The sequence below is a fragment of the Electrophorus electricus genome, chromosome 13 (genome assembly GCF_041902795.1).
Source record: "Electrophorus electricus isolate QZ-2024a chromosome 13, ASM4190279v1, whole genome shotgun sequence".
Classification (NCBI taxonomy): Eukaryota; Metazoa; Chordata; class Actinopteri; order Gymnotiformes; family Gymnotidae; genus Electrophorus; species Electrophorus electricus.
The window spans coordinates 6,537,449-6,553,559 of NC_137509.1; the positions used below are offsets into that span (position 1 = coordinate 6,537,449).

At 40.2% G+C, this 16,111-nt stretch overlaps 1 protein-coding gene across 5 annotated transcripts; it reads right to left on the reverse strand.

The window, feature by feature from the left end:
- Positions 1 to 140: 140 nt before the first annotated feature.
- Positions 141 to 16,060, reverse strand: gba2 (glucosidase, beta (bile acid) 2). 5 transcript variants are annotated; one of them, XM_081694592.1, is made up of 18 exons: positions 15,555 to 16,054; positions 14,814 to 15,145; positions 10,380 to 10,538; positions 9,385 to 9,476; positions 9,187 to 9,302; positions 8,473 to 8,691; positions 8,073 to 8,312; positions 7,488 to 7,744; positions 7,020 to 7,145; positions 6,606 to 6,790; positions 4,925 to 5,029; positions 4,673 to 4,780; positions 3,727 to 3,878; positions 3,320 to 3,426; positions 3,031 to 3,173; positions 2,340 to 2,464; positions 938 to 1,129; positions 141 to 658 (listed from the first exon to the last, which is right to left on the reverse strand). In XM_081694592.1, the coding sequence occupies exons 2-18, from the start codon at positions 15,002 to 15,004 to the stop codon at positions 458 to 460; spliced, it is 2,718 nt and encodes a 905-aa protein (XP_081550718.1). In that variant the 5' UTR covers positions 15,005 to 15,145; positions 15,555 to 16,054; the 3' UTR covers positions 141 to 457. The 5 variants fall into 5 exon arrangements, with proteins under 5 accessions (XP_081550718.1, XP_081550719.1, XP_081550720.1 ...); XM_081694593.1 differs by having other exon boundaries at positions 10,380 to 10,517; positions 14,814 to 16,054; XM_081694594.1 differs by having other exon boundaries at positions 10,380 to 10,466; positions 14,814 to 16,053.
- Positions 16,061 to 16,111: the final 51 nt, after the last annotated feature.

Genomic DNA, 16,111 nt, shown 5'->3' on the forward strand with positions numbered 1-16,111 from the left:
TACTTATATACACTGCAATAGTGTCAAAAGGAAAAAAAATTGCAATATTTGCATGGCAATAAAAATTGTCAACTAATATTTTAAAAACTTGACATTCCTAAATTCAAGCATTTAGCCCTTTCTAATTCTTTCGTTTAAGAATCTCATGCTTTTACTATCTTGCTTGAATAATTTATCTACTGTATGTCTGAATAAAATTGTATTGTTCCTAAAACCTGGAGCCCCAAATGGTAGCACCCTAATCTCAAAACTACATGCTAAGATACTATAAGGATCGACACGTGTCCTCAAGTGAGAAAAAAATAGTTTTAATGTGTATTTGTTATATATGGATTTGTTTGAAGGGTTGTGGAGGGCTTATGTCCATCAGAAGATGAGGCACATACTTTTGTTAATGGCAGTTCTCTTTAACCAGCTCATTCTGTGAATCCATATCAGGATGTGTTTGATCACTATCTTAACCCATAGTCTGAGTCGGAGTTGACAGATTGTCCAGGGCAAGCTGCATGGCCCAGATACTGAGCGGTCTCATATAAGCCAGGGACCGGTAGATTCCTTTCTCAGAATATGCCTCCGGAGTCTGAAAAGCCATTCCTAAGTGCTCCCACACTGTGCGGTAACAACCTTCAGCCGTGTGTAGACCCTCTTTCAACATACCCTGAGAGAGTGAGAGATTACTTTAAACAAATACATATACAACACTGCACAACTGAGCATGAGGTAATATACCTGGAACATTTTCAGATATTCTAGAAAATGTGCAAAAAGCAAACCAAATATCAGTATCATGGATAAATATCTTTGTTTAATCATCAATATGAAATTTAAAAAGAATGTTCAGACCATAAATTACAGAGCAGTTGCTAAACTACCAAATTAAATAGCCAAGACATTTGGTGTCCAGCATATGTTAGTCATTACCAAACCCTTTACATACCTCATGAATCATAGTGGCTGCCAGCCCATAGACTACACCGACCCAGACCTCATCTGACTGCACACTGGAGCGATCCGGCATACCTTCTGGCCTCATTCCATTCACGGCACCCATTTGCCCATCCCCAAAACACATCACATTCAGACGAAACACAGTCTGCAGAGCACTACAGACCTTGTGCTTTGGGAAAACCTGAGCAAAGACATTTGTGAGGTAGAAGAATCTGTAACTATAAGTTAAGTATTACAGTGATATTAGAAGCAGTGACAAGGGCTAAATAAACAAATAAATAAATGAAAGAAAAGGTTACATGCATGTGGATAAGATGTGGGTTCTGTGCTTGGAGAAAATTTCCTTTATACGTAACAAAACAACTAAAGCTATTTGACCAAATACGGAAAGCTCCATTTGCTCATCTGGAAAAGATTTACGTAAATGAAAACATTTAAAAACTAGATAGTATATATTTCTAAACTTGAAATGTTGCTGCATCACAGTTTATGTGCCAAGATGCCGTATGACAACAGTTACATTCAGTATTCTAGAAGACACTCACTTGATCAGAGATGGAGACGACAAAAGGGCAAAAGTACCACCAGAATGCTGATCTCCATTAGTACTATGTTCTTAAAAGGAGATTTACACTCAGAAGAAAAGTGAATTATCCTTATTTACAGTTTCAGTGATTGCTGTCATTTATCGCAGAAGGACCCAATTTCTCGCACCTAGTTAGATGTCTGATATTTTTCTAGTGTTCTCTGAAGCCTGGCTCCTGGCTTGGCTCAGCACTGGCATTATACTCCTCTTGTAACACCCTTTTGATTCCTAATTCACATGGTGCTAATCAGTAGTGCTGTACAGATCTGATGGATGGATTGGGATTTGCACTGATTAAACAGAACAGGTATCAGTCAGACATGACCTGTCTTCATTCAATATTGTTTCTGAGTCAAGGTCATTGTAAATTTGTAACATCATAACTCTATACCAGTTGATAGCAATTTTTTGTTGACCATATTTACTACTTCAGCACCTCAGTGGTGATTTTAAAAATGCAGAAAGGCTACTATTAATAATCAATTACCAAAGATATATTTGTAAAGGCAACCTTTGCTGTGTGTTTGCTGCCGAGGTTGGTACTCGGTGTCAAATAAGGACAAACTGGGATATGTGTATCCCTTATTGTTCAGTATTCTTTTTTGGGTTGGGTTTGGGTTGGGCTTTTTGGGTTGCGTTTTCAAATAATCAAAGAAAGTTCACACAGCGTAGCCGGGGAAATCATAGATTAGATTGGACACTCCCGCATATCTGCTGCTTTGCTAGTGTGATTATAGACCTTCTTTAAAATAATGGCTTGACTGATGAAGAAAATGACATTGCAAAAAGAAATTCAGGAACTAACCTGGAACTCATCATCATCATCATCTCCCAGTCCAGACGCCCGCAGGAACCAGTGACCTGCACACTGGTCAGACATTACACTGTTGGACAGGCTCCTTCCACTGCTGTCATAGTTATAGTAGTTCCCTAAAAAGGAAATGGTGGGAAGAATTGTAATTCAGTAGGGAATAACACTTGGTGTGTTCAGTTCAGGATTCATCACGTCCAAGCCCCATGAATACCTGTCAAATTCAGTTCTGTATTTTTTACTTGAACTGCTCCAGATGTGAATCCCCATCCACTCTACATAGCTATACATCAGAATAAACAAAGATCTTATCTTTAGTTTTACACCAAACTTTAACTCCTTGTCTGATAAGGGTTACATTATGAAACTAGACATGTAATAGTATGATAAAATTAAGATGTTTACTGGTCTTCTGTTGTACTTTCATTTCTGTTTTTAAAATGAGCCAACAAGTCTGGCTTCCCTAATGCAGCATTTCCATCTTGCTTCCCTGCAAAGTACAGATAAGGCTTTGCGCAGAACTGTCCCAGACATGTGTGCTCAGGCCTTGTGCAGAACTGTCCTGGCAGTGTGTGCTGTGCTCAAGCCTTGTGCAGGACTGTCCCGGACATGTGTGCTCAGGACTTGTGCAGGACTGTTCTGGACACATGTGCAGGACTGTCCCGGACGTGTGTGCTAAACTTGCCATTCCACAGTAGCTTGTCAAAGGCTTCACTGCCTCGTTTCAGGACATCTTGATAGTACTCATAGACAGAATCACTATTCAGAAGCCGTGCCATCTTGCACATTACACACACTGATGCCAGCCACAGACCCCCGCAGTACGCACTGAAACACACACCAATCAAACATGAATCCTGGGCCACACTGAAGTAAATGCAACTAGGCTCATCATACCAGGATTATTCCAGTAGACTTTTAAAAAAAGGTTCTGTCAAATTCTGTGAGAATTACAAATATATAAAACAACTAACCTGGGTCCTGTCACAGACCATCCATCATAAGTCTGGTCAGCATAGCCGGAGTTCTCTATAAGACCATCCCCATCCTTGTCAAACTTCATTTCAGTCTTCATAACCGCCTAGGACAACCAAACGATGCCAGATAAGACAAGTGAGGGTCTGGCCACCATGCACATCTCATGCAGCATATTTTTGATTCTTTCTAATGACTTGATTTGTATAATATCAATACTAATAAGTTATTAATCTTTATGGCAAAAACAAAACATGCATGCAAGCAAAATAAAGGCATTGCATTTTTACATCTTTTCTGGGCATTAACCAGGCCTCACTGCTTACACCACAGAATGCTTGGAGAGTCGTTCCGCCTCTTCCCCTTTAAATCAGTTCTGCACCCGTTCAGGAGACCTGCAGCTCACCTGACAGATGGGCCACATGTCCTTCAGGTACTGTGTGTCTTGAGTTAAGTGGTAGTCACGATACACATGGAGAACAAACTTGAGGTTCAGGTCTTTCCAGTCGGCTGTGTCATGAATCATGTAAGCATTGACACGCAGCCATGGCTCATCATCTTGTGAACGTGACACACAGATTTACACACAGTTAGTCAAACAGTAAAGTGAATTAACTAGGGTGGTAGCAAAGTTATTTGAGTTAGTTATCTCTTCTTATCAGCAAATTTAAAGCACATAAAGGCTCACAGAAAGGGTTTGCAACTGACCCTGAAGGTAAATAATGACAGAAGAGCTGATTGTACTTGCTTAAATTGAAATATGAGGTAAAAGGATAAATAATGCATAATAATGCATAATGCAAATGTATACACTTGAGGCTTAAACATGCTGTGTGGCTGCTTTGGCTTGCTCAGGGAGGAGCACAGCTAGCAGAAACGGGACTGACATGACGTGGAGATTTAACGTTGGCAAGCTCAGAATTTTTTGTATTATTATTATAAGTTAAGTTTTCTTATTGATATAGGGTTTGTAAATTTAATATATCAGTTATAGTAACAGGCTAAGCTAATGAAGATTAGCTGCTACTAGGTAACGGCTAAATGCTAGTGAAACAAGTTAATAAGGTAAGCAACAAAAATATTAGAAATGTGAAAGAAATATCAAGGAATCAAAACAGATGTCCCTTTGGCCCTTGTTCTTTTAAGGGATCCCATATCTTAAAACACTGGTGCCAACAGTTCTTAAACACTCCTACAGCGATAAACGTGATATAAGGGGGAGAAATATAAGCCCAGCTTTGTAAAGGGCAAGATTTTATGCAGGAATCCAATTAACAGTCACCACAAGTGCTGTAGGAAGCACAGATCACTGCGGAGTCAGTTTATATAGCCTTTTCCCGCATGTTACTGACCTGGGTCTCCGATGTCGTGAGGTACTACATTCCGGGTTTTGACTGGTGAACAGTGACCGCTCATTAGATTCAGCCTTTCAGTAGGGTCGTGCTGTACCACACTGCCAGCTAGGATGAAGGGGCAGGTCAAAATCGAGTGTGTTTGAACAGGGCGGTAGTTGACTATGACTCAAAACAAACAAGCAAGCAAAGACAGTATTTCATCACAACACTGTCCGATCTGGTACAGTATGTGAATTCAGCTCTTCCTACCGATGTCGTATTGCAGACTTAGAGCAAGCTTGGGCCACAGCATGATAAGTGCGAAAGAGGCGTAGAAGTGCACGTCATATGTGTTGTACATCCGGTACTCCTGACCTGAGAACAGAGCAAAAACATGTTTACAATACATTACATTTTTGTAATTTACCAGACGCTCTTATCCAGAGCACTTACAAAAGTGCTTTGTCATTTACTCATAGAATACATCCTAGCCAGTAGAGTAGGTTAGAGTCTGATATATCAATGATCTGGAATACTGTAGAAACAGAGGGATCACTACTGATACCTTGAAGTACAAAATACATAAGGTCCATCTTAAATAATGATAAGTGTAATAAACAATAAGTGCTAGAGTTTGTTAGACAACATCAGTGTAATAAACAATACCCTACAATAAGTACTAATTTAGTACTAATTTCAGTCTGCATTTGAAGACTGCAAGGGACTCTGTTGTCCAGACAGCAAGTGGGAGTTCATTTCACCATCTTGGAGCCAGGACAGAAAGTAGTCTCGATGCTTGTCGTCCACGAGACCTGAAGCAAGGTATTTCAAGCTGAGCCGTACTTTAGGTTCGAAGTACTCGAGGTACGGATCAGGCTTTGACCATTGACCTCATGTATGAAGGGGCTGGTCCATTTTTGGCTTTGTAGGCAATCATCAAAATTTTAAATCTGATGCATGCAGCTACTGGAAGCCAATGAAGGGAGCGGAGTAACGTGTGTGAACTTTGGAAGATTGAAGACCAGTCATGCTGTTGCATTCTGGAAGAGTTGTAGAGGTTTGATGGCTCTTAGAGGAAGACCAGCAAGTAGCAAATTGCAGTAGTCTAGCTTTGAGATCACAAGAGACTGCACAAGCACCTGGGCAGCTTCCCACAAGAGAAAGGGCCAAATCCTTCACATGTTACAAAGGAGAAATCTGCAAGACCGGATCAGATTAGAAACATGAGTTGAGAACGACAACTGGTTGTCCAAAGTTATGCCCAGGCTATGGGCAGCTTCGGATGGTGATACCAGGGAGTTCTCAAAAGAAACCGTGAGGTTATGGTAATGGTTGGAAGTACCTGGGATGTTACAGAGAGAAATGGAGTGTGGGGCCCGCACTGTGTTTGAAAGCTAGAGTTATACCGGTTTTGAGGGTTTACAAAACTCTAAACTGGTATAACTTTCAAAACTGGTATAACTGTAGCTGTCAAAATTGGCCAAAAATGACATTCCTTCTAAAAAAAAGACAACACACACATACACACAGGTTTGAACCATTCAAATGTTTGAGTATTATGTCCATAAGAGCAAGAGACAGCTACTTGTATTGGTATATTTATTTCAACATAAACACTTTTTAGTCTTTTAACATTGCCTTGATGTTTCCTTGGGCAAGAAGCTTCTGTCTCTAGTCGTCAGTAGTGATTTACACATTTTTGTTTAAATAAATTTAAGGCACATAATTCAGAGAAATGTGACAACAAAGATGTTTTACCCTATGGGACAATCTATGCTAAAGTGCTATTAAAACATACAAGTAAGCTACTTATATTACTGACACTAGAACTCGCAAAACCTTAGCTAGCATAAAAAGTAATAGCACAAAAAAGGTAACACAAAAGGTGCCTAGCTGCATCAGTGCCATCAGCCGTGATATTTTGAAGAAGCTGAGGCTAGCATTCACTCACCCTCTAAATAAGCAAAGCGGCCATATTCCTTCACTATATGGGGCTGGCCTGGAAGACCGCCATCTTTTGAGCGGAGTCCTCCACTGATATCAGAGTCTTCGGGAAGCTCAACCCACACCGTCCCACCATCCGCCACGAAGTATAACTCGTTAAACAATGCCGACTTATACCAAGATGGCAGAGAACTATAACACAGACACATATAAGCAGCACAGAGTAAGTCAAAAGTAAGCTTATTATAGTGCAAAATGTAGCATTTATTTGAATACAAATGAAATACAAAAATTGACTTTTTTAATCAACACAATTCATCTTAGGAAACTGACAAATATTATGCTTATGACAAATCACCCTGCCTAGTTTATTTGGGGACAGTTCTTTACATTTAGCTTTTTAACAGAAGGATCTCTTTACCTATTTTGTAAAATGGGTGTCTGCCATTCCTCAATCATCTTCTCCCACTCTTTGTAGTGTGTGAGTGCATAGTGAGAGATAGACGGGCCTGCGTCCCCTTTGGTACCATAGTAACGGGTATATCGTCTGACAGGAGGAAAATACACAAACCCTGATAATGTTTTGTGATTAATACCAAAAGTTTCCACTTAGTAAAGAATAAATAATAGTGCACTTGTAGCAACCTAATATTACAAATTAGTAAATTAAGTAAAACTATATGATTGAAATGTGTTTTTAGTAGTAAAGAAAGAAAAACGGATGAATGCATAGATGGAGGAATATACTTTATTAATGCTTAAGGAAAATGTGGGAGCAAAACAGACCAAGCCATAATTTTGACTTCACTTGATTGTGACTTCACATTATACTGTATATTATTGAAAACCTGTGCAACGTAAACAGTAAAGTGTGTGTGCGCGCATGTACCTGACGTGCTCTCTTTCTCTTGAGCCAAATGTCATCTTTGGCATGTCCCAGGCTAGGCTGAACTCTACACTGTTGTGTCCATGAGGAGGCACAGAGCAGCCTGCGGCCAGTGCAGCTGCCACCCTCTGCCCTCTCCGTGTGGGCAGGCTGGAGCCTGAGGGTGAACCCAGTGTCCCATCGCTAATGAGGTCATTCCACAGAGCGCCGCAGGTGCCCTCTGGATTGAACGCCGTCTGATGGCTGATCTCTCTATTGGACTAACACCGACACATAGCATACACACCACACAGAAACACGAGTGCATCCAAACATTCACAATCAATCACAATTCAATCACTAATGCAAGCATTTTTAAAAGGTAAAGATTCCTTTCTTTTTGCTGCATCTGTATAATACAATGTTATATAGCCAGTCAACCTTTTAATTTCTCTAACTTGCCCTTAGAAACTTCAGCCTACAGTAGTCTACAGTACAGAGCAGCTTGCATGACCCATGATTACTCTCTATTCACATATCCTGCATCATGCTTGATAGTTAAATGTTAGCATTTTCCCTTGAGGTGTCCCCAACAGTAAGGAGCATCACCTGTTCTCGTGCTGCCATGCATAGAGTATACGGGTTCACAGGTGTGCAGTGGTGGAGCAAAACCCCAGACACACGTTCCCCTTCTTTTTCCAAGTGGAATGGTTCATTCCAGTGCCCCCCGCTTTTATCGTCTTTGTGGCCTGACCCATTAACCATGGTAAACATGATGGAAACATCCAGTGCATAGTCATTCTTGTTCTCTATATGCCACTCAAATACAGCAACAGGCAGACTGGAGTCCTGAGAGAGAGAGGTAGAAAGAGATTGAGGTAGAGAGAGAAAATTTAGATATAAAAAGAGCAGATCTAGCAGTGTTAAAGTGCATACACTGCATGAACACAGGCAAACCTGAAGCACAAAAACACCGGTATTTGATTGATGCTATCCATTGCCTAATCACCTTGTAGTTGTGAGGGATGACAGGCGACACCTGCCTGCAGGTGAGCGTGACGTTCTGACCAGGTAGCTGGTAGACAGACCAGGCTCGAGGGTACAGAGCGTGGTAAAAGGCATATTCACCACAGAAGCCCCAGTTCCAGCCCTGCAGTGTGTGCGGCCGATCAGTAGACAGCACCTGCTGATACAAGGTCTGATCCCCCCGACGGAGGCAAACTGTGAACTAAAGGAGACAGATAGTGATGAGGAGTGGAGATAGACAGGTTCTTACATACTGAAGTGAGCTGGGGAAAAGCTGTTTTTTTATTACATTTATATTCAATTGTATTATATTATTGTGCAGATATATTTCCAGAAAAGTAATTAAGGTATGGTATAAATGCAATAATAATTTCTACCAGGATTTCTATTTTTTGCATTATTTATGCCATAAATGCTATTTCCCTCACTACAATCACAGAGTAATGCTGCAACACTGAGCGTTGGTACTGTGTTCATCGCATGAACGATTCAGTAGGTTAGTCCAAGACCTGCTGGAAACAAGAGCCTTGTGGCAAAAATACGAAACACCTTACTGGTGTACATTTAATAGCATTTGTCAATCTCAAAGTTCTCCTTTCAATAAACAAATGAAGTGCCTTAATTTCATGTTCTTGTGCTTTAGTGTTTTGGCTAATCCAATCATTTGACTGATCATGTGAGAACTCCGATGCTTTACCTGGTCAGCAATAACAGTTTTGTAGTGGTACATTCCTGGATTGAGTTGCCACCTGCAAAACTCCCCTTTCCATCCACGTGTAATGGTACCGCCCCCAATACCACCTAGAGGGACCCCTATAGGAAGAAAGCTTTTCTTTAGCATTGACCACTGACACTCTGAAATAGGCTAGATTTCAGTGCAAGTCTCAACACTTACCATAAATTTGTTTTAGAGGCAATGCACGAAACATGTCAATAAAGGGTGCTTTCTTTTCGACTTGCGTTTTCTTGTACCACCATTTTAGATACCTGTGCACATATATGTGAAATGAGAGAGATTATATAGAGATAATTTGATAAATGCTACTATTTCAAAAGATCAAGGATATGTCTTAGCCTGGGATACAAAGGTGCAAGAATTTATCTATTTGTGGAATATTTAAAATGATCATTGATCTTGCACCTGTTAGGTAACCAAAACTCTAGCATGTATAGTCTGACATAGATCTTATACATGTTTCACAGTTCTAGGTATCAGCATTGATCTCTGTATTTCAACAGTATTCTAGTTAAAAGGCATCTTGAACTCTAACCTACTGTACTGGCTAGGATACATTCTATGAGTAAATGACAAAGCATTTTTGTAAGCTAATCAAGATAAGAGCCTCTGATAAATGCCAAAAATTTATATTTCTGCAGATCATGCAAGATAGAGAGCACTTTATGAAGGCAACACTATTTAAATGTATTCAATAGACAAAATAAATATAACAACACGCCCAAACCACACCTACTCACTCCTTGTTTTTCCACTGCTGTTTATTTATGGAATATAATTCCAAGAGATATATTATAAACATTTCTTCGTATTATTTGCATGTTTTAAGAGTTTATGTAGCAGACATGTGAAGCAATATCCTTTAGGGCGTCTTTACAGATACTTACAGCCTGATAGCTCTGGGTACAAAATATCTACTAAATGCAGCTGTATATCTGTATGCATCTTGTAATTCAATAAACACCTTAATCTTTTTAATCTCCAGCTTGTTTTATTATTTTCGAATATCTCACATCCTCACACAACTTCTGCCTCTCTCTACCACCATCAACCCCCCTGATTATTTATTTACATATAATCCGTTTATTAACTGATTCACCAATTCAGTTAAGGCTTGACCACAGAACGAATTGTAACAGGATTTGAAAGCTCACCCTGTTTTTTTTCCCCTTTTTCTCCTTGTCTTTCCGGCTGGTGTTTTTTGCAGTTGTTGTTTTGTGTGTGGAGCAGCCACGAGGCATCTGAGGTGTGAGCAAATTTGTGTAGCATGGCTTTTGAAAAAAACCAACAGGCTGTTCGGAAACATGAAAAAACTTGGGGCGGGGGTGGAATCAAGACATATACAGTCATGTGAAAAGAAAAGCACACCCTCTTTGAATTCTATGGTTTTACATATCATCAGGACATTAAAAAAAATCATCTAGTCCACAGCAGGTCTTAAAATTAGGTAAATACAACCTCAGATGAACGACATACAACAGATGCCATTGTCTCATTATGTATTTAACATAGATGAAGCCATGTGTGAAAAACAAAGTACACAGTAATAACTTGAATAGTTTTCTTTGACTATCATTCTCCCACAGCATTCTGGATTAATTTTGGCCCACTATTCTTTAAAATGTTGCTTCAGTTCATTGAAGATTGAGGGCATTCATTTATGCACAGCCACAGCATTTCATTTGAGTTAAAGCCTGGACTTGGACTGGGCCATTGCACCTCAATTCTTTTCTTTTTCAGCCATTCTGCTGTAGATGTGCTTGGGATAATTACCCTGTTGCATAACAATTTTGATCAAGCTTTAGCTGTCAGATAGATGACCTTACATTTGACTCTAGAATACTTTGCCATACAGAGGAGTTCGTGGTCAACTCAGTGACTGCAAGGTGACCAGATCCTGTGGCTGCAAAACAAGCCCAAATCGATCACTCTTCCACCACCATGCCTGACAGTTGGCATGAGGTGTGTGCTGGTATGCAGTGTTTGGAGTTTGACATGCATGGCACTGTGAATTATGGCTAAATCACCTCCACTTTGGTCTTGTCTGTCCAAAAGACATTGTTCCAGAAATCTTGTGGTTTGTTCAGACGCAACTTGGCAAACATAAGGCGTGCCTGCCGTGTTTTTTTTAAGACAGAAGAGGCTTCCTCATTGCAAGCCTTCCAAATAAGCCGTGCTTGTACAATCTTTTTCCCTCATGAACTTGAACATTTAACATGCTATCTGAGGCCTGTAGAGTCTGCGATGTAGCTCTTGGGTTTTCTGTAATTTCTCTGAGTACTGCACAGTCTGACCTTGGGGTGAATATGCTGAAACGTTCATCCCTGGGAAGATTGCCAGCTGTCTTGAATGCTCTCCACTTGTGAATAATCTTACTGTAAAATGATGGACTTCAAATTCTTTGTAAATGGCCTTATAACTCTTACCAGATTGGCTGGTAGCAACAACAGTTTCTCTAAGATCACTGCCGATGGCTTTACTCCTTGGCATTGTGTTAACACACACCTGAATGCTCCAGACCAATAAACTGCCAAAACCTCTGCTTTTATAGAATTGCTGACTTGCTAATGATCAATTAATCAAGGGCATTTGATTAGCAACACCTATGGAAACAGTAAGGGTGTACTTCATTTTTCACACACTGCTTCTGCATTTTGGCCTTGTTTGTCATTTGTCATTTGAAAAGTTTGTCATTTGTCATTTGAAAAGTGTTGTTCAACTGAAGTTTTAATTTACCTCATTTTAAGACATGCTAAGGACGAGTGGATTTATTAGAGTGTCTCCAAGTAGTATTCAACCCCTTGCAGGTTTTGCAGGTTTACACATTTGGAGTTAACTTAGCATTTTGAAATTTGGACTGTAGATGGACCTGGACATGTGAAATGCACTGCAGCAAAAAAGAAAGTTATTTCTCTGTTTATTTATTTATTTATTTATTTGCAAAGTTTACCAGAGGGTCAATTATTATTCAACCCCTTAAACTAACAGAATTATGTTTGGTTCCCTCAAGTATTAAGAAGTAATTGAGGTATTAAGAACAATGAGCTTCACATGCTTGGATTAATTTTCTGTTTTTCCCCCACCTTTTCTGACTATAAAAGCCCCTCCCCAAACAAGTGAACAGCACTCATACATGGACAACATGGGAAAGACGAAGGAGCATTCCAAGACCATAAGCGACAAACTTGTGGAGGGTCACAAGGCTGGCAAAGGCTACAAAACCCTTTCCAAGGAGTTGAGCCTACCTGTCTCCACCATTGGGAGCATCATCCAGAAGCAGACGGCTTATGGAACTACTGTTAACCTTCCACGGCCTGGACAGCCTTTCAAAGTTTCCTCCCGTGCTGAGGCCAGGCTTGTCCGAGCGGTCAAGGCTGACCCAAGGACAACAAGGAGGGAACTCTGGAAGATCTCATGGTGGTGGGGACATTGGTTTCAATAAATACCATAAGTAACGTACTCCACCGCAATGCTCTCCGTTCCAGGCAAGCCCGTAAGGTACCTTTTACTTTCAAAGCATCATGTCAAGGCCAGTCTAAAGTTTGCTCATGATCACTTAGAGGACTCTGAAGCAGACTGGTTCAAGGTTCTCTGGTGTGATAAGACCAAGATCGAGGTCTTTGGTGCCGACCACACCTGGGGCATTTGATGAAAGGATGGCACTGCATACGACCCCAAGAATACCATCCCTACAGTCAAGCATGGTGTTGGCAACATCATGCTGTGGGGCTGCTTCTCAGCCAAGGGGCCCGGCCATCTGGTCCACAGCCACCTGGAGATTTTGGCCAAAAACCTCTGCTCCTCCATCATGGATCTTAAGATGGGTCGCCATTTCATCTTCCAACAGGACACCGACCCCAAGCACATGACCAAGAAAACCAAGGCCTGGTTTAAGAAGGAAAAGATCAAGGTGTTGCAGTGGCCTAGTCAGTCTCCTGACCTTAACCCAATTTAAAACTTGTGGAAGAAAATCAATATCAAAGTCCACAAGAAATGCCCAAAGAACCTAGACAACTTGGAGAAGATCTGCATAGAGGAGTGGGCCAAGATTTCTCCAGAGATCTGTGCCGGCCTGATCATGTCTTATAAAAAACGATTAATAGCTGTAATTGCAAACAAGGGTTATTCCACAAAATATTAAACCTAGGGGTTGAATAATAATTGACCCTAATTTTTGTATTATAATGTAATTGAGCAACTTTTACTTTTTGTTTGTAATATTTGGCAGCTGGTAAGAAATGCTACTCTTGTTCAAAGTTTGAAGGCTCTAAATTATTTGCAACTTGTTGAATTTGCCAAATCTGCAGGGGGTTGAATACTACTTGGAGGCATTGTATGTCCTGATATGTAAAACCATAGAATTCAAAGGTGTACATTGTTTTTCACATGACTGTAAATGGCTGCCTTGCTCTGGTCAGCTGTCTATAAACAGGGCTTTCTATTGGTGACAGATGCTGAAATATGAGCTAGAAGTTCCACTGTAAATTCATGAGCCTTAATGATGCAGAGTTCAAACATTAATAACATACCACAGTGCTATTCATGATCACTGTGGATCAATTATTAACTATAACTTCCTTATGGCTGTACATCTGGCCTTTGCACAAAAAATAACATGGCCAACCAGGCTTGAGATTGTATTGAGCAAATGTCAAAATGTCCTGTACAGTAAACTATTAATTAGTGACGGGACCATTTTAGTTGTAAAACAGAAATGTTTCCCTTTGAAGTGGAGCTTTAGCTGTATGATAATATCTGTATTATACTGGGCTTATTTCCAGATGTCTTCCATTCTGCAGTGACTTCTCAAAAACAGTTTCTCGTTTTGAAATCAAATGGAGTGGAATTTGATTGGAAACTCTGACCTAAGTACCCTTCTGTATGTGCTATGGTGGCTTTGAGTCATATTTATACATCCACATGACTGGAAAGAATGGACAGAGGAATGGACAAATGTATACAATTTATGATTAGCACTTTAAGGTCATTAAGCTCTGTTTTCATAGTTAGTTGGTACAAACCACTGAATACCAAATCTACATGAAAGACCTATGTGAACAATTCCTGAACAATTTAAATGAGTACTCATGAACTGACCAGCAGTTACTACCAGAAATGTTTTATCCATGAAGAAAACTGCACGGGTGGAGTTCACAGTTTAATCAATACCAACAAAACTGGTTAGGCAGTTTTTGCAAACCTGTCATCTTCCTTTTCAGTTGAACACGATCATGGAATAAAATCTCTTTTGCAATATTTATCTAGTGAAAATGATATGGTCTATATGCCCATATAAACCTTCTTCTATCATGGGAATTTTGGGAGCAAGTTAAATCTGTCAAAAAAACTATTAGGGATCGTTGTGAAATATACGTTTTTCATGCATCAGACTATTTCAAACAAGCGAAAACATTCTGTTTATCTGACAGTATCCACAGCTCTTTGGTAACACGCACCATAGCAACAGGGAACCCATTAATCCTAGATCATTCCAGAACCCCGTATCATTGGCTGCTTTAGTCATGTGCTTTAGTCATGCTTATTTATTTTCTGAATTTCCTTATTTTAAAACGTTTTGTGACGCTTACCTGACACCTAGACCAATGTGTTCTACTATGTTAGATAGCGACACGTCTTTAGCCTGGAACGGTTTTCTTTTCTCCTTGAACTCGTGCGCCAGACATATCCTCCAGCCATCCTTTGGAACACGGAATCCCGTTTCAGTGGATCTGTATCCGGCCATAAGTTCTGCCAACGATGCGCTGTCGTTTAAGTCCATACTGTTGACCTGTTGACCGAGGGCTAAACTGTTGCAAATGAGGGGCGCATTTGTGCGCAAAACCGGTTTCCTTTGCAGTTAGTAGTCCTGTCACTATGTGGCCTCAGTTTTCATTCGCTGAAAGGTATAAAGACTGAAAGCCTGTAGGTGGAATAAGGTGTGTCCTGTTTTTATCACACCATAAAATCACAGAACGCATAAGCTATCTAAGTGACATGTTAACGAATTGTCGCAGCGTCGTATTCTACCTTACAATAATATGTAGCTAATTATATCAATAATGGTCGTTAACTTTTTCTTTGAGATGACAGGACAAGCTAGTTGCTAATGATACTCACAGATCGATATGTAAATGAAATATACTCAATACTATACAGTTAGGCTACACCCTGAAGATGCATTTGATTGTGGAATGAGCTTGTCTCGATATTTCTGTATGTAGAATCTAAACTTGCTATCGTAGCTATTAGCCTAGCCTAAACACAAAAGAGCTGCACAGGAAAACAGTCAACGACACTACAGTAAACCATGCCACAGAACTCTAACCTACCACCTCCAAGTCAGAAGAATCAGTCAGTCCAACTGCCCCGGATCGGCTCTGTAAATTAAGCTCTCAAATTAGTCTAGCAACTGTCCACTCGCAATCACATTTTCCGGAATCATTTTGTAAACATATCACGAATGTTACTGCAAATAGTTATTTTCTGCTTATGCCATGGCAAATCTCTCATGCCTGCGGCTCTACGCGCATTTTCGGCAGCCACATAGGAACCTGAAGACAGGATGCGTTTGTGAATTTGTCTACAGCGCGACCAAGAATCCATCCGGGGTTTGCAGCCGCTTTACACTGTTGTCTAGTTTCATCATAGGTATAAGCGGGTTAAGTATGACTTCGCCGAAAACATGGAGATGTAAAAAAAAAAAAAAAAAAAAAATGTTTTCCATATGAAACTAGGGAGAGATATAACGGCCTCTCCGGATTGTTCAGTTAATACATAAGAGCCGAGCTGCATGCACGTACAATAAATTTTCACGGTGTTTGCAGTGACGTGAACTGACTGTCTCTGGGGAAAGACTAAACCAATGTTTATTTATATAGAGGAAGAA

What these genes read in the sequence shown, in the direction of transcription:
- gba2 (XM_081694592.1), bottom strand. Translation starts at nt 15,004, where the DNA reads ATGGACTTAAACGACAGCGCATCGTTGGCAGAACTTATGGCCGGATAC. An exon ending in ACATGTGGCCCATCTGTCAG is followed by an intron (nt 3,427 to 3,726) that starts GTGAGCTGCAGG and finishes TGGTTGTCCTAG; the next exon opens with GCGGTTATGAAGACTGAAAT. An exon ending in ATGATGATGATGAGTTCCAG is followed by an intron (nt 1,130 to 2,339) that starts GTTAGTTCCTGA and finishes GTCTTTGCTCAG; the next exon opens with GTTTTCCCAAAGCACAAGGT.